Here is an 18,719-nt window from a genome sequence, read left to right on the forward strand (position 1 = left end):
ATAACTTCATGAAATTCTTAAACAAATGGATAGAACTAGAAAATATCCTGAGTGAAGTAACCCAGTCACAAAAGAACACTCATAGTATGCACTCACCGATAAGCTGATATTAGTCCAAAAGCTCAAAATACGCAAGGTACAATTCACAGACCATAGCTCAAGAAGAAGGAAGACCAAAAGGTGGATGCATTAGTCCTTCTTAGAAGGTGGATCAAAATACTCTTGGGAGGAAATACAGGGACTAAGAGTGGAGCAGAGGATAAAGGAAATGACATCCAGATACTCTCCAACCTGGGGATCCATCCCTTATGCCACCAACCCCGGACACTATTGCTGAGGCCAAGAAGTGCTTGCAGACAGGAGCCTGAAATAGATTTCTCCTGAGAGGCTCTGTCAGAGTCTTACTGATATAGATTAAGATGCTTGCAGCTAACCATCAGACTGAGCACAGGGACCCCAATGGAGGATTTAGAGAAAGGACTAAGGAGCTGAAGGTGTTTGCAACCCCATAGGAAGAACAGCAATATCATCCAACCAGACCCCCTCGAGCTCCCAGGGACTAAACCACCAACCAAAGGGTACACATGGGGGGTACCCATAGCTCCAGCTGCATAAGTAGCTGAGGATGGTGTTGTCTAGCATCAATAGGAGGAGAAGCAGTTGGTCCTGTGAAGGCTCTTTTCCTCAGTGTAGGGGACGTTCTTCAGGGTATTGAGGTAGAAGTGGATGAGTGGAAGGGGTAGCATCCTCATTGAAGTAGGGGGAAGGGGCATGGGAGGGGGGAACTAGGAAAGGGAATGACATTTAAAATGTAAATACATAAACTGTCCAATAAATAAAAAGTCATGTATACTTTAGAAGAAAAGAATAGAAATATATTTCCATACAAATACAAATATATACCTGTTCCTGTTTGTTATATCTGTCTGCTTTTCTGTTGCTGTTCTATAACACCTTTGTAAAACAACTTAGGGAGGAAAAGATTAATTCATCTTATACTCCCAAGTGATTGAAGACAATTGATGTTGGAAAGAAATGGAGGGACAAGGGTAGAGGCAACATTGGAAGTGGGTCTCAAGGCAGGAACTGAAGCAGAGGCCATGGAGAGAGGCAAAGATTAAAACAGAGACTGAAGGAACACCCATTCAGAGTCTGCCCCACATGTGGCCCATGCATATACAGCCATCCAATTAGACAAGATGGATGAAGCAAAGAAGTGCAGACCGACAGGAGCCGGATGTAGATCGCTCCTGAGAGACACAGCCAGAATACAGCAAATACAGAGGCGAATACCAGCAGCAAACCACTGAACTGAGAATAGGACCCCCGTTGAAGGAATCAGAGAAAGAACTGGAAGAGCTTGAAGGGGCTCGAGACCCCATATGTACAACAATGCCAAGCAACCAGAGCTTCCAGGGACTAAGCCACTACCTAAAGACTGTACATGGACTGACCCTGGACTCTGACCTCATAGGTAGCAATGAATATCCTAGTAAGAGCACCAGTGGAAGGGGAAGCCCTGGGTCCTGCTAAGACTGAACCCCCAGTGAACTAGACTGTTGGGGGGAGGGGGACAATGGGGGGAGGGTGGAGAGGGGAACACCGATAAGAAAGGGGAGGGGGGAGGGGGATGTTTGCCCGGAAACTGGGAAAGGGAATAACACTCGAAATGTATATAAGAAATACTCAAGTTAATAATAATAAAAAAAAAGTTAAAAAAAAAATAGACCCTGAGGTGTCGGGGTTTCAGGGAGCAGTCAGCCCCCGGTCATCGCTGCTTTGTACATGTAGAAATTTCAATAAATTTTAATTGGTTTTAAAATGATATCCCTAATGAATCATGTATTATTAATACAAATTAGTGAGAGAAGGGGAAGGAGCACATATTCACAAAAAAAAAAAAGAAAGAAAGAGAAAAGAAAAAGAAAGAAAGAAAAAGACACAGAGAGAAACATTTACTAAGCACTTACCTTCTTATAGTTCCAAGAATTACATGGACAGAAGTTTTGTGTTCAACTGATGGAACTTAAAAGATCCAGTGACTTAAACACATTGTTTTCAAGGTCAAACCAAATTGGAGGCAATCATTCTTTATCCCCTTTATGAGGCCTAGACAACTTGTCTTGGTAAAGCTAGTACTAAAACAGTCTTCTTTTAGACAGGTAGTTAAAATACATACAGAACCCATTTTTGACTGTCAAAACCAGAATTATTTGCAAGCTATAGATACATACAACCTTATGGGCTGACACCTTAGTTACCTGCTAAATCAGATAAAGGACTCTCTTGTCTTTTATGCAAGTTTGGGAGCAAAACGCTATTTAAAATTCCTTCTCTGAAGAAATTCTATTAGCAGTATTGTATTTCCTTGGCAGCCCTAAAAGGTAGTAGCCCAATAATTTACCATCATATTTTTAAGCCACTTTAGGTTACTAGTTTAAAAGTTGGATGTACTCTGAGTGGTTATGAGATAGAATATGTCCATACATCATGTTTACCAGAGTTCCCTACTTAAAATATTTCTCCCAAACCTGACCATTATCTGTGGAAGACACTGCATCAGTACAGCAGCACTGAAATATGCAAGACAGTGGTAGGTAAAACCATAAATAGATCATCCCTTTACTTGATACTCCCTGTATTTTTGAACATGTACAAACAGATAGATTATCCCTTCACATAATCACATATGAATTTTAGTGTTCCCCTGAAGGGAAAAGGAAGAAAGGAAAATGCATCACTGTACCATTAAAAATAGTCATAAACACAGTACAACTGTGAAAAAGAATTATTGAGGCATATCAGAGTAATTTGAAGAGATTGATACTAATCAATAGTGAGCTTCGGCACATTCTAAATTATAAAATGCAGGAGACTAATGGACAAAGGAAGTTTGGCAATAATCACCAGTAATTGTATTCTAAATGTAATTACAACTATAACCAGCCCTTCCTTTACTTAAAAAGCTTCAAGTCAAAGATGATACATTTGTACGATGTTTAGTGTATGCTACGTTTATCTGGTATATAACCTCAGTGTTAGGTTCTCCTTCTCTCTCTCTCCTCTTTTGCCTAGTGTTGTAAATGAGAAACTGCCCCTTGAGTTTTATCAAGTTATTCCAAATAATATCTACTTCATAGTGTCAAATAAATACACCAAACCAGGATACGCAGATTATGCTAAACAGCAAAGTCCCTCCCCCTACTGTGTTTACACCCCTTTGCTTGTCTTCATATAAACCTGGGTAAGGTTGATGTTAATAGGCCCACCCTACTGTATAGATGGCAAGTAATTGTACCTTATAAGCTTGCTTGCAAATCACAGAATTAAGGTTGACATTTCTTTAGCCTCTTCTAGAATCAGAGTCCTTTCCATAGCATTATCCTGCCTTTAGGGCAAGATTTTTCATCAGTATTAAATTCATTTGTCATTTATTGAACAAATACTTGTTGAGACATTTGTGCTCTAGGGATGTTCTATAACAAAGACAGATTTCCAGAGTCTACATCCTAACATGGAGAGATAGACAATAAACAAACAAACAAACAAACAAGCAAACCCAGATCATAAGCTAGTGTGCATAAAAAGGAAAAGTAAAAATAAACATTGTAAGTGGCTAAGAAATAATGTGCTAAATCATGTGCTCAAGTTTCTTACATATGATGGTCACCACAAAGAAACTCGCTGCCTTTACCTGTAGACTTGAATCTCATTGGTTCCTTCCTTGGATACTTTTCTAATTAAAACGCCCTGTAAGTCATGATGCGTAGCTGAAACAAGAAGATCCAAGCCTGGCCATTCAAACATCAAGTGTAAGACAATTTCATTCAGAGGATCCTTTGCTTCTTTGTTCCAGTGAGATAGACTGTAAAGCTATGAGCATAGACACACACCTTAATATTAACCCAATGTAATATATAGTATGTTTTCTCATACACATATACTTCTGTGACTGTTAAATGGCTTTTTCAACCGAAAGCGATTTTCAAGTGTTTTCCTTCTAAGTATTTATCATAAATGTTCAGCTTAAGACAGTGAACAGATGTTTGGATATATAAGGTGATGATACCTTTGTAGCAGTTAACTATAAGATTTTTTTCCTCATCACTATCATTTTTTTTTATTAACTTGAGTATTTCTTATATACATTTCAAGTGTTATTCCCTTTCCCAGTTTCCGGGCAAACATCCCCCTCCCCCTCCCCTTCCTTATGGGTGTTCCCCTCCCAACCCTCCCCCCATTGCCGCCCTCCCCCCATAGACTAGTTCACTGGGGGTTCAGTCTTAGCAGGACCCAGGGCTTCCCCTTCCACTGGTGCTCTTACTAGGATATTCATTGCTACCTATGGGGTCAGAGTCCAGGGTCAGTCCATGTATAGTCTTTAGGTAGTGGCTTAGTCCCTGGAAGCTCTGGTTGCTTGACATTGTTGTACTTTTGGGGTCTCGAGCCCCTTCAAGCTCTTCCAGTTCTTTCTCTGATTCCTTCAACGGGGGACCTATTCTCAGTTCAGTGGTTTGCTGCTGGCATTCGCCTCTGTATTTGCTGTATTCTGGCTGTGTCTCTCAGGAGCGATCTACATCCGGCTCCTGGCGGTCCGCACTTCTTTGCTTCATCCATCTTGTCCAATTGGGTGGCTGTATATGTATGGGCCACATGTGGGGCAGGCTCTGAATGGGTGTTCCTTCAGTCTCTGTTTTAATCTTTGCCTCTCCCTTCCCTGCCAAGGGTATTCTTTTTCCTCATTTAAAGAAGGGGTGAAGCATTCACATTTTGATCATCCGTCTTGAGTTTCGTTTGTTCTAGGGATCTAGGGTAATTCAAGCATTTGGGCTAATAGCCACTTATCAATGAGTGCATACCATGTATGTCTTTCTGTGATTGGGTTAGCTCACTCAGGATGATATTTTCCAGTTCTAACCATTTGCCTACGAATTTCATAAACTCGTTGTTTTTGATAGCTGAGTAATATTCCATTGTGTAGATGTACCACATTTTCTGTATCCATTCCTCTGTTGAAGGGCATCTGGGTTCTTTCCAGTTTCTGGCTATTATAAATAAGGCTGCGATGAACATAGTGGAGCACGTGTCTCTTTTATATGTTGAGGCATCTTTTGGGTATATGCCCAAGAGAGGTATAGCTGGATCCTCAGGCAGTTCAATGTCCAATTTTCTGAGGAACCTCCAGACTGATTTCCAGAATGGTTTTACCAGTCTGCAATCCCACCAACAATGGAGGAGTGCTCCTCTTTCTCCACATACTCGCCAGCATCTACTGTCACCTGAGTTTTTGATCTTAGCCATTCTCACTGGTGTGAGGTGAAATCTCAGGGTTGTTTTGATTTGCATTTCCCTTATGACTAAAGATGTTGAACATTTCTTTAGGTGTTTCTCAGCCATTGGCATTCCTCAGCTGTGAATTCTTTGTTTAGCTCTGAACCCCATTTTTTAATAGGGTTATTTGTTTCCCTGCGGTCTAACTTCTTGAGTTCTTTGTATATTTTGGATATAAGGCCTCTATCTGTTATAGGATTGGTAAAGATCTTTTCCCAATCTGTTGGTTGCCGTTTTGTCCTAACCACAGTGTCCTTTGCCTTACAGAAGCTTTGCAGTTTTATGAGATCCCATTTGTCGATTCTTGATCTTAGAGCGTAAGCCATTGGTGTTTTGTTCAGGAAATTTTTTCCAGTGCCCATGTGTTCCAGATGCTTCCCTAGTTTTTCTTCTATTAGTTTGAGTGTGTCTGGTTTGATGTGGAGGTCCTTGATCCACTTGGACTTAAGCTTTGTACAGGGTGATAAGGATGGATCAATCTGCATTCTTCTACATGTTGCCCTCCAGTTGAACCAGCACCATTTGCTGAAAATGCTATCTTTTTCCATTGGATGGTTTTGGCTCCTTTGTCAAAAATCAAGTGACCATAGGTGTGTGGGTTCATTTCTGGGTCTTCAATTCTATTCCATTGGTCTATCTGTCTGTCTCTGTACCAATACCATGCAGTTTTTATCACTACTGCTCTGTATTACTGCTTGAGTTCAGGGATAGTGATTCCCCCTGAAGTCCTTTTATTGTTGAGGATAGTTTTAGCTATCCTGGGTTTTTTGTTATTCCAGATGAATTTGCAAATTGTTCTGTCTAACTCTTTGAAGAATTGGATTGGTATTTTGATGGGGATTGCATTGAATCTGTAGATTGCTTTTGGTAAAATGGCCATTTTTACTATATTAATCCTGCCAATCCATGAGCATGGGAGATCTTTCCATCTTCTGAGGTCTTCAATTTCTTTCCTCAGTGTCTTGAAGTTCTTATTGTACAGATCTTTTACTTGCTTGGTTAAAGTCACACCAAGGTACTTTATATTATTTGGGTCTATTATGAAGGGTGTCGTTTCCCTAATTTCTTTCTCGGCTTGTTTCTCTTTTGTATAGAGGAAGGCAACTGATTTATTTGAGTTAATTTTATACCCAGCCACTTTGCTGAAGTTGTTTATCAGCTTTAGTAGTTCTCTGGTGGAACTTTTGGGATCACTTAAATATACTATCATGTCATCTGCAAATAGTGATATTTTGACCTCTTCTTTTCCGATCTGTATCCCCTTGATCTCCTTTTGTTGTCTGATTGCTCTGGCTAGAACTTCAAGAACTACATTGAATAAGTAGGGAGAGAGTGGGCAGCCTTGTCTAGTCCCTGATTTTAGTGGGATTGCTTCAAGTTTCTCTCCATTTAGTTTAATGTTAGCAACTGGTTTGCTGTATATGGCTTTTACTATGTTTAGGTATGGGCCTTGAATTCCAATTCTTTCCAGGACTTTTATCATGAAGGGGTGTTGAATTTTGTCAAATGCTTTCTCAGCATCTAATGAAAAGATCATGTGGTTCTGTTCTTTCAGTTTGTTTATATAATGGATCACGTTGATGGTTTTCCGTATATTAAACCATCCCTGCATGCCTGGGATGAAGCCTACTTGATCATGGTGGATGATTGTTTTGATGTGCTCTTGAATTCGGTTTGCCAGAATTTTATTGAGTATTTTTGCGTCGATATTCATAAGGGAAATTGGTCTGAAGTTCTCTTTCTTTGTTGTGTCTTTGTGTGGTTTAGGTATAAGAGTAATTGTGGCTTCGTAGAAGGAATTCGGTAGGGCTCCATCTGTTTCAATTTTGTGGAATAGTTTGGATAATATTGGTATGAGGTCTTCTATGAAGGTTTGATAGAATTCTGCACTAAACCCGTCTGGACCTGGGCTCTTTTTGGTTGGGAGACCTTTAATGACTGCTTCTATTTCCTTAGGAGTTATGGGGTTGTTTAACTGGTTTATCTGTTCCTGATTTAACTTCGGTACCTGGTATCTGTCTAGGAAATTGTCCATTTCCTGTAGATTTTCAAGTTTTGTTGAATATAGGCTTTTATAGTAAGATCTGATGATTTTTTAAATTTCCTCTGAATCTGTAGTTATGTCTCCCTTTTCATTTCTGATTTTGTTAATTTGGACGCACTCTCTGTGTCCTCTCGTTAGTCTGGCTAAGGGTTTATCTATCTTGTTGATTTTCTCAAAGAACCAACTTTTGGTTCTGTTGATTCTTTCTATGGTCCTTTTTGTTTCTACTTGGTTGATTTCAGCTCTGAGTTTGATTATTTCCTGCCTTCTACTCCTCCTGGGTGTATTTGCTTCTTTTTGTTCTAGAGCTTTTAGGTGTGCTGTCAAGCTACTGACATATGCTCTTTCCTGTTTCTTTCTGCAGGCACTCAGCGCTATGAGTTTTCCTCTTAGCACAGCTTTCATTGTGTCCCATAAGTTTGAGTATGTTGTATCTTCATTTTCATTAAATTCTAAAAAGTTTTTAATTTCTTTCTTTATTTCTTCCTTGACCAGGTTATCATTGAGTAGAGCATTGTTCAATTTCGACGTATATGTGGGCATTCTTCCCTTATTGTTATTGAAGACCAGTTTTAGGCCGTGGTGGTCCGATAGCACGCATGGGATTATTTCTATCTTTCTGTACCTGTTGAGGCCCGTTTTTTGACCAATTATATGGTCAATTTTGGAGAAAGTACCATGAGGAGCTGAGAAGAAGGTATATCCTTTTGCTTTAGGATAGAATGTTCTATAAATATCCGTTAACTCCATTTGGCTCATGAATTCTCTTAGTCTGTCGACATCACTGTTTAATTTCTGTTTCCATGATCTGTCCATTGATGAGAGTGGGGTCTTGAAATCTCCCACTATTATTGTGTGAGGTGCAGTGTGTGTTTTGAGCTTTAGTAAGGTTTCTTTTACGTATGTAGGTGCCCTTGTATTTGGGGCATAGATATTTAGGATTGAGAGTTCATCTTTGTGGATTTTTCCTTTGATGAATATGAACTGTCCTTCCTTATCTTTTTTGATGACTTTTAGTTGGAAATTGATTTTATTTGATATTAGAATGGCTACTCCAGCTTGCTTCTTCTGACCATTTGCTTGGAAAGTTGTTTTCCAGCCTTTCACTCTGAGGTAGTGTCTGTCTTTGTCTCTGAGGTGTGTTTCCTGTAGGCAGCAGAATGCAGGGTCCTCGTTGCGTATCCAGTTTGTTAATCTATGTCTTTTTATTGGGGAGTTGAGGCCATTGATATTGAGAGATATTAAGGAATAGTGATTATTGCTTCATGTTATATTCATATTTGGATGTGATGTTATGTTTCTGTGCTTTCATTCTCTTTGTTTTGTTGCCAAGACGATTAGTTTATTGCTTCTTCTAGGGTATAGCTTGCCTCCTTATGTTGGGCTTTACCCTTTATTATCCTTTGTAGTGCTGGATTTGTGGAAAGATATTGTGTAAATTTGGTTTTGTCATGGAATATCTTGGTTTCTCCATCAATGTTAATTGAGAGTTTTGCTGGATACAGTAACCTGGGCTGGCATTTGTGTTCTCTTAGGGTCTGTATGACATCAGTCCAGGATCTTCTGGCCTTCATAGTTTCTGGCGAGAAGTCTGGTGTGATTCTGATAGGTCTGCCTTTATATGTTACTTGACCTTTTTCCCTTACTGCTTTTAATATTCTTTCTTTATTTTGTGCGTTTGGTGTTTTGACAATTATGTGACGGGAGGTGTTTCTTTTCTGGTCCAATCTATTTGGAGTTCTGTAGGCTTCTTGTATGTCTATGGGTATCTCTTTTTTTAGGTTAGGGAAGTTTTCTTCTATGATTTTGTTGAAGATATTTACTGGTCCTTTGAGCTGGGAGTCTTCACTCTCTTCTATACCTATTATCCTTAGGTTTGATCTTCTCATTGAGTCCTGGATTTCCTGTATGTTTTGGACCAGTAGCTTTTTCCGCTTTACATTATCTTTGACAGTTGAGTCAATGATTTCTATGGAATCTTCTGCTCCTGAGATTCTCTCTTCCATCTCTTGTATTTTGTTGGTGAAGCTTGTATTTACAGCTCTTTGTCTCTTCTTTTGGTTTTCTATATCCAGGGTTGTTTCCATGTGTTCTTTCTTGATTGCTTCTATTTCCATTTTTAATTCCTTCAACTGTTTGATTGTGTTTTCCTGGAATTCTTTCAGGGATTTTTGTGTCTCCTCTCTATGGGCTTCTACTTGTTTATTTATGTTTTCCTGGAATTCTTTCAGGGATTTTTGTGTCTCCTCTCTATGGGCTTCTACTTGTTTATTTATGTTTTCCTGGAATTCTTCCAGGCATTTTTGCGATTCCTCTCTGTAGGCTTCTACTTGTTCTCTAAGGGAGTTCTTCACGTCTTTCTTGAAGTCCTCCAGCATCATGATCAAATATGATTTTGAAACTAGATCTTGCTTTTCTGGTGTGTTTGGATATTCCATGTTTATTTTGGTGGGAGAATTGGGCTCCGATGATGCCATGTAGTCTTGGTTTCTGTTGCTTGGGTTCCTGTGCTTGCCTCTCGCCATCAGATTATCTCTAGTGTTACTTTGTTCTGCTATTTCTGACAGTGGCTAGACTGTCCTATAAGCCTGTGTGTCAGGAGTGCTGTAGACCTGTTTTCCTGTTTTCTTTCAGCCAGTTATGGGGACAGAGTGTTCTGCTTTCGGGCGTGTAGTTTTTCCTCTCTACAGGTCTTCAGCTGTTCCTGTGGGCCTGTGTCTTGAGTTCACCAGGCAGCTTTCTTGCAGCAGAAAAATTTGGTCTTACCTGTGGTCCCGAGGCTCAAGTTCGCTCGTGGGGTGCTGCCCACGGGCTCTCTGCAGCGGCAGCAACCAGGAAGACCTGTGCCGCCCCTTCCGGGAGCTTCAGTGCACCAGGGTTCCAGATGGTCTTTGGCTTTTTCCTCTGGCGTCCGAGATGTGTGTGCAGGGAGCAGTCTCTTCTGGTTTCCCAGGCTTGTCTGCCTCTCTGAAGGTTTATCTCTCCCTCCCACGGGATTTGGGTGCAGAGAACCCTCATCACTATCATTTGACGTGAGTATTATTCATTAGACACTAGCTTACAATGCAGCGATGATGTCAAGAACTAAAGGAATGGCTTTAATTGAAAAACACTTCTATGGCAAAGTGTATGAGGGTAAGATGTGTTAAATTTGTTTTTGCTTTTCACTAAAACTCTGAAAGCCTCTTTCCCTATAAGTAATTAAAAACAAACAGCAACCCTTAACTTACTGTGGGTTTCTAATGGCTACAATATTGCTTCCTCGCATGGATGACTTACTGATCTAAAGCAGAGCGATTCAACACTGAAATTATCTTGAAAATTAAAAACCATCCAAGATAATGAATAGTTTCAATTTCTATAGCACCAATTTATGTGTACTTTTCCTTTTTAATGCATTCTCCTGTGCATACACAGCTTGCTAACTAACAGACTAGCCTCCTAGAGAGTTCGTATCCAGTAACACTGTGATAAGCTCGTTTCTGAAAACTTTTGCTCTCTGGGTGAATTTCATTCATTCTTCCACTCATTCCTTCAGAAAACCTTTATTAAGAAGCATGTTCAAATTAGGTGTTTTCCAGGGTGCTTTAGGAAATAAAGGAAATATAAAGCTATGTGTCCTCCAAATATTAATTATATTGTAAGAGTTTAATCAAATTTTATTTTAATTCTGTCTTTTATTTGGTTGACTGTTTCATAATTTACTTACCAATGGTTTGTTACTGGATAGTTGGGTAAGTTGCATTATGGAAGTGAGACCTAAAAAAAGTGTGGGTTGAGCATCTCTTATAGCATTTTTTCATACTTCTAGTATGTTTTAGCAATCAATTTCTACAAATACAAGAATTGGGACAACAGGCATGAATATTTTAGTCTCTTAAAGCACTCTGAAAATAGATAAAAAAGAGATATGAAAGCAAATGATTTGAATCATTTCTAATGGCCACTAACCACATGAGAAAGATCGTCCCTATCCCCTTCCTGTGCTGGCGAGGATATGGAAAAAGAGGAACACTCCTCTATTGTTGGTGGGATTTCAGACTGGTACAACCATTCTGGAAATCAGTCTGGAGGTTCCTCAGAAAGTTGGACATTGCACTACCTGAGGACCCAGCTATACCTCTCTTGGGCATATACCCAAAAGATGCTCCAACAAATAACAAAGACACATGCTCCACTATGTTCATAGCAGCCTTATTTATAATAGCCAGAAGCTGGAAAGAACCCAGATGCCCTTCAACAGAGGAATGGATACAGAAAATGTGGTACATCTACACAATGGAATATTACTCAGCTATCAAAAACAATGACTTTATGAAATTCATAGACAAATGGATGGAACTGGAAAATATCCTGAGCGAGGTAACCCAATCACAGAAAAACACACATGGTATGCACTCATTGATAAGTGGATATTAGCCCAAATGCTCGAATTACCCTAGATGCACAGAACACATGAAACTCAGGAAGGATGACGAAAATGCGGATGCTTCACTCCTTCTTTAAAAGGGGAACAAGAATACCCTTAGGAGGGGATATGGAGGCAAAGTTTAGAACAGAGACTGAAGGAACACCCATTCAGAGCCTGCCCCACATGTGGCCCATACATATACAGCCACCAAACTAGATAAGATGGATGAAGCAAAGAAGCACAGGCAGACAGGAAACGGATGTAGATCTCTCCTGAGAGACACAGCCAGAATACAGCAAATACATAGGCGAATGCCAGCAGCAAACCACTGAACTGAGAACGGGACCCCCGTTGAAGGAATCAGAGAAAGGACTGAAAGAACTGAAGGGGCTTAAGACCCCATATGAACAACAATGCCAACCAACCAGAGCTTACAGGGACAAAGCCACTACCCAAAGACTATACATGGACTGACCCTGGGCTCCAACTGCATAGGCAGCAATGAATAGCCTGGTAAGGGCACGAGTGGAAGGGGAAGCCCTTGGTCCTGCCAAGGCTGGACCCCCAGTGAACGGGATTGTTGTGGGGAGGGCGGTAATGGGGGGAGGATGGGGAGGGGATCACCTATATACAAGGGGAGGGGGAGGGGCTAGGGAGATGTTGGCCTGGAAACCGGAAAAGGGAATAACATTTGAATTGTAAGTAAGAAATACCCAATTTAATAAAGATGGAAAAAAAAAAAGAATCTGAATATCAGGCTGAAGAGATGGCTCAGGGGTTAAAACACTGACTTTTCTTCCAGAGGGTCTGAGTTCAATTCCGGCAACCACAGGGTGGCTTGCAGCCATCTATAATAGTATCTGATGCCCTCTCTAGTGTGGTTGAAAATAGTGATAGTGTACTCATAAAATAAATAAATATTTTTAAAAAGAATATGAATATCTACTGTATGTTATCTGTCATTGACACTTCAGAATTGTTCAAAAGTTTCTTTTTGAAAAAAAAATGTAGTGCTAGTCAGTTTTCAACTAATAATTAAGTCTATAGATTCTAAAGGGTCATCAAGATTCCTTTCCTTCCTACTAATGCTGGGTTTTCAAATATTTATTTATTTATTTATTTATTTATTTATTTATTTATTGTTTTTATATGTGTGGGTGTTTTGTTTTCATATATGATGCATGTACACCAACATGTGTGCCTGGTGCACATGGAGACCAGAAGGAGGTGTCAGATCCTTTAGAACTGAAGTTACAGCAGTTGTGAGCCACCACGTAGGTGCTGGGAATTGAACTGTCATCTGAAGAGCAGCCAGGGCTCTTACTAACCCTCCGAACCATCTCTCCAGCCCCTAGTTTTGAATCTTAATTTCCATGATTAAATTGAAACGGTTGAGCAATAGCATAAGTGCAAGTATGAGAAGACAAATGAACAAATAAATCTTCATTGAATTGAGGTATTTTGATTTTTTAATTTATTTAGCATAGTGTGAATTAAGTAGCGAAACACCATATTTGATGTTCATGCAAAGTTTCTTTATGCAGGTTTTTTCTCTTACACAGGAGGAACTATATTCCATTCATATCTATAGAAAATGTGACTACGCTGCAATTTTATTCAGTTTCTTCACTTTGAGTACATAGATATTCTCTATTTGTGAATCTTCACAGTAACTCACTCTTAAAGTGAAGACCTTCTTCTTACTGGAAACTATAGTTGATATCTCGTTTGTCTGACCTGATTGAAAACTTAACTTTGCCCATTTTGTTTTCTCAAAGCTTCACCTATTACATGTGGTTTCCACAGGCAGTTTAGAAACTGAACTGTATCTTACTTGAGGGGAACTTACTGTGTAGTCTCGGGACTGTTGGGAGCATAGCATGAAGGTCCTTGGGCCCACAGATCTCCAGAGAAACCAGGAATGTTAAGCCCACAGGATTGACTTTCGAATGGGAAAGATAGAAACACCTGTTCTTCCATGCGGAAAGTTAAAATTTTAAGTGATTAACTGACTGTTTTTGTTTTCTACTTTAATCTATTGGGCTGGGCCATATTAAGGTTCTACAACCAGGACCAGCGATAGCTAGTAATCTAAATGACCCTTATAGCCAGACGCTCCCCCTAACTCCCACAACCAGGACAAGAGGTAGTTAATAGCTCAAATGGCTTTGACTCTATATAGGGAGATCAGGACAGATTCTTAGGCCTTTAAGCTAGTAAAGGTAGCCTACGTCTAGAGCCTGTCTTCTTGGAAGAAAAGACATTTACCCAAATTGAATTTCAGTGCAATTATGCTTCCTTGTGCAACAAAGATCCTACTGGGCATAAATTCATTGGGAATAAATCGCCTGCTATTAGATGTCCAGAAGTCTGTTCCAGGTTGACCAAAGTCTATCTGCACTGAGTTTTCATCTTATCTCTTCCCGTGGTTCATTTCTAACCCTCTCGGAGTTAGACCCTCTTATCTATCTGCCTAATAGCCGTTCTGTCCTTCCAGATTCTGTCTCCAAGTTGTAGAGTCATCTCCTCTCACCTCATTGGTCTCACTGTTTCTTTTCAGACCCATTGGATACAAAAACCAGTTGGTCAAAGTCCCCCGTGGTCACATGTGGGTTGAAGGAGATCATCATGGACACAGTTTTGATAGTAATTCTTTTGGACCGGTGAGTCAACGTAAACCTTGTTTGGAAAAAAATGGCATTTCGAAGGTGGGAACAAGTGTAACCCAATAGTTTGCTGTTCTTTTAGCCCAGACTGGTTGGGGACTTCGTAATGGAACACTTTATGCTTTATGTTGGAAAATTACTTTAGGCTGTCAAAGTGTGTGTGTGTGTGTGTGTGTGTGTGTGTGTGTGAGAGAGAGAGAGAGAGAGAGAGAGAGAGAGAGAGAGAGTCTGTGTGTATTTTAACTGACTTTCCACAATTTGAAGAACTTCATTTCTTTCACAGAAATGCTATCTACCTATGTTTTCAGTTAATATTTAACCCATAAAATATGTAAGAAGACAGCAGGCACCAATTTTCTAAATCTTTTATTCAGTACAATAGTATTAAAAATCACAGTGGTAAGTGTGGGAGAAGTGGGATTCCTTGTTTCTCTTTTGTGGTCCCATCTCAATCTTACAACAAAATTGATGTAAAACAGATTGCCAGAGATATTATAGATACGTATATACTATGTATTTGGTGTCAAAGAAGCTCTCACAATGAAGCAGAGGCCTTCAAAATGGTGAAACTTACCCATCATCATATTAGTTTACACAAAGACAGGTAATTTTGGACAAGTAACTAAATTACATAGAGGCTGAAGAAAGATCAGAATTATTTTAACAAGACTGCTGAATGTTCTCAGCTATAATTCTCCACTGAAGAATGTTTCTTGACTCCAGCTACAGAGAGGACAGTTGTCACCTGGGAGTGTTAATCTCCTCTTTTCAAGAAAGAGGAGAGTAGTGTGCCCAGCTTGTGGCTGTTGTTTTTCAAGTAGCCTTAGCTGAAAGTAATCCTTGTGTCAGAGTGACCTGCTTGGGGGTGGCATATTCTGTTACTGTTCAAAAGTGACATTTTGTTAGCATTTAACTTATAGCAGAAATACAGACTTACTCTGTTGTATGTTTATCCATTGAATGTGTGACTAGACCGATATTTTATAGATTTTCTTCACTTTGACTGAATATAGAAATTCTCTTCTTTATGAGTCTTTACAATAACTTGTTATGAAAGTGAAGAATTCCTTAGGCAATGGAAACAGAAGCTAATTCCTTGTTTGTCTGCTCTGTTTGAAAACTCACCTCTGCCCATTTCCCAAAGCTGAATTTGTTCTGCATGTATAAGACAGAGCAACTATTTAGCATCCTTATACATGCTTGCATAAAAAATTATAGCCTCATATTTTGTCAAAAATTAAAAGGTTGTGGTCTCCAACAAAGGAATTTTCTACATGTCTCATAAAGAGCCAGTGTTATTGTCACTGAATGTATAGCCACTGTACTCAACTTTGGTAAAGTGTGTAAAAGCTGGACCTGAATAATTATGTGGAATTGTAGGAGAAATTTTAGTGCAGCATTCCTATTTGTTTCTCTAGTCAAACCAATGATGTTTAAAAAATGCCTACAGTCCATAATTGCCTTCAAATAGTACTTATGTGAAACATTACATAATCTAAGTTCTGAAGAATAAGAAACAAATAAGAAATGTTGGGAATCTTTTGTGCTGCTTATAATGCAAAGCAATCGTCTATAGTGAGGAACACAAGTAACAACTTGAGAGAAAGTGAGTCACTTGAATAAAGCTCGATTTCTTGACCAATAAGAGTACATGTACCTTGTTTTGGCCAAGTCTATATTAAATGTTGACTTTACTGAGTTTAAATTCATTAGCATAGTGACTTTTGCAATGAAGTGTTTATTGTGTTACTTTCTGTTAGGTGTGTGCTAAATAATTCCTGATAAAGTCCTGAAGTTTGAGGGGTTTGGTATTTTGTTTACTATTAAATTGAGCTGGGGCAATGTTGTTTATGTAATTATTATGATTGCCTATCAGTTGATTTCTCTTTGCTTACTGGAGAAATCAAAGGAGAGCTGGAGAGATGGCTCATGGGTAAACCTTTGTGATGTAAAGCATGAGGACCTGAATTTGGTCCCCCAGGACATATAAGCAAGGCGTGGTGGACTGTGCCAACCCTGAAAACAAAGTGACAAGGAATCATCCTTGAGACTCCTTGGCCAGGCAGTTATTACCTGTTAGTTCCACTTTCAGTAAGGAACTCTGGCTCAAAAATATAAGTTGGAGGGGTTGGGGATTTAGCTCAGTGGTAGAGCGCTTACCTAGCAAGCGCAAGGCCCTGGGTTCGGTCCCCAGCTCCGAAAAAAAGAAAAAAGAAGAAAAAAAAAGAAAAAATATAAGTTGGAGAAAGCCTGAAAGGGACACTGGATGTCACCCATGGTCCACCCCTCCCTAAGCCTGACATATACGCATGCACAAACCAAGGCACACATAACAATGCATTCACATACTTTTTTTAAAAAAGGAAAAGACAAGAATAAAGTTGTGAGCTGGGTGTGGGGAATTTCATAGTGTCCTTAGTGTGCCCTGTGAATTAACAGCTCTTATGTGACTCCTTTCCCTGCCTACACTTAAGAGCAGTGCTTTGAATCACTCAACTGTGGTTATGAAAATACCCAGAAAGGAAAAACACATGGGGAAGTATCCTCCTAGTAAAGCACGTGAACTGCATGTACAGGGTAGTCTCGCTGTGTTTATTACAACAAGAAAACATATAGCATAAAACTTTGAAAAATATGCTGCTTTTATCTCTCAATGTCATTTGTTTATATCACTGTTTTACATAAAATATATTTGATAATTATAATGGAATCAATAATTAGGTAAAAGCAAAGTTATTTTTAAATCTAATGTTCTCCCCGCACCCTTTCTGTAGGATAGAAAATATTTATCCATACCTACTTTTGACTTATGAGTGAAATAAAGTTATTTTCACTTAGGAAACTAGTACTGTTTCTAATTCCCAAAATTAAGTGAAATGCTTTCTCTAGAATGAAAAATAAGCTCTTCGTCACATCATATACTAATCTATTTGTATATTTGTAAGTTTTTTAATATTTGTTTTTGTTGTTAGAATGTGCTCTGTAATTCTACTCCAATAGCATCTTTGATGGCAAAACTTCCTAGTGAGTTCCCTTCAAGTTTTAGAAAGTTTCTCAAAAAGCACGAAACAGTTAAGTACATTTCAGACCATCCTTATAAATCTAAACTATAATGCTTAGATATAGAAATTTATTTTACCTGGTTATTTGATTAATCTGTTAGACAGAGCATAACTGTGTAATCCCAAACTGGCCCTGAACCCACATTCCTCCTGCTTTGGCTTCCAAAGAGCTGGAATTGCAGGTGCACACCTGACCTGAATGTAGAGGTTTTTGGAATGCCCTTTATCATGATTCATTTGTTAATTATTTGAATTTTTAATTCTAAAGCATTAAATCTTAGTACTATACTTTTAGAAATATAGTCTTGAAAATTACACTTTCTGATAAAATTCTCAATGGACAGATTTGATTACCATCAGCATAATTAAATATTATAGAGAAGATCAGTGAATTTCATGTTTTCAGATACATTCTTGATTCATTTCTCCCCTTGAATGGTATAATAAAGTTTCCTTGGCAATGAAAACTTACACGAAGGAGTCAGACTTGCCTGCAATGTTTCCTTTGTCTGTACAATAGACCAAAAATGTTCATCTGGTGCCTCCCATTCACCTTCACAGGGCGTGTAACACTTTTTCACATGCTTTATGTTTTTGCATAGCGATCGACCTGGTCATAGAATCTGCTTCATTTGTTTCTTTTGTAGCTAATTGGTAATCAACTATAAGAGGTGCACTTAGCTGACGATAACTAGACTCTAGTTATACTCACTTAAAAGTTCTCCCAGTGCTCCTATGTTTAAGTAAGCATTTAACTCTAATCTATTAAAGAAGCCTCAAGAAAACAAATGTCTTATCCTGATTTTTTTTGTTGCTATGTTTTATTATTTCCTGTGTACCTCTTTATACTGTCATTTGCTTCTTTGATTTGTTTCACTACAACTATACAGGCATAAAATAGAATAGACTGATATTATGAAAGAAAGGTTAGTAATAGTTTATTAATAAAAAGATTTTATTAGCAAAACTGAACCAATAGAGAAATTCACAATGAGAAGAGGAATCAAACATAATTTCTAATCCAACATCCACACTCAGTTTTTTGAGGAAGGCAGCATGGGAAGAAACTAGGATACCCTTGTACAAACACATGCCACAAATCAAACAAGAGTTAATAGTCTTGTTTATGAACTCTCACTTTCCCAGGTTTTACACATTTATAATTCCACATGATTAAAAAGAAAAGATTTCTTCTCTAAATTAAT

General features: G+C 38.8%; 1 protein-coding gene across 9 annotated transcripts in view; it reads left to right on the top strand.

The window, feature by feature from the left end:
* Nucleotides 1–18,719, top strand: part of Immp2l (inner mitochondrial membrane peptidase subunit 2) — a 906,807-nt gene that overhangs the window by 673,018 nt on the left and 215,070 nt on the right. For 4 of the 9 annotated variants that reach the window (XM_087551872.1, XM_087551873.1, NM_001398704.1 and 1 more), the window contains exon 6: nt 14,347–14,449. The exons of the other annotated variants lie outside the window; for them this stretch is intronic. In XM_087551872.1, the coding sequence (XP_087407998.1) occupies nt 14,347–14,449 (103 nt within the window). The remainder of the gene's footprint in view (nt 1–14,346; nt 14,450–18,719) is intronic. 9 annotated transcript variants of the gene reach the window in all.

The sequence above is a fragment of the Rattus norvegicus genome, chromosome 6 (assembly GCF_021556685.1).
Source record: "Rattus norvegicus strain SHRSP/BbbUtx chromosome 6, alternate assembly SHRSP_T2T, whole genome shotgun sequence".
Classification (NCBI taxonomy): domain Eukaryota; kingdom Metazoa; phylum Chordata; class Mammalia; order Rodentia; family Muridae; genus Rattus; species Rattus norvegicus.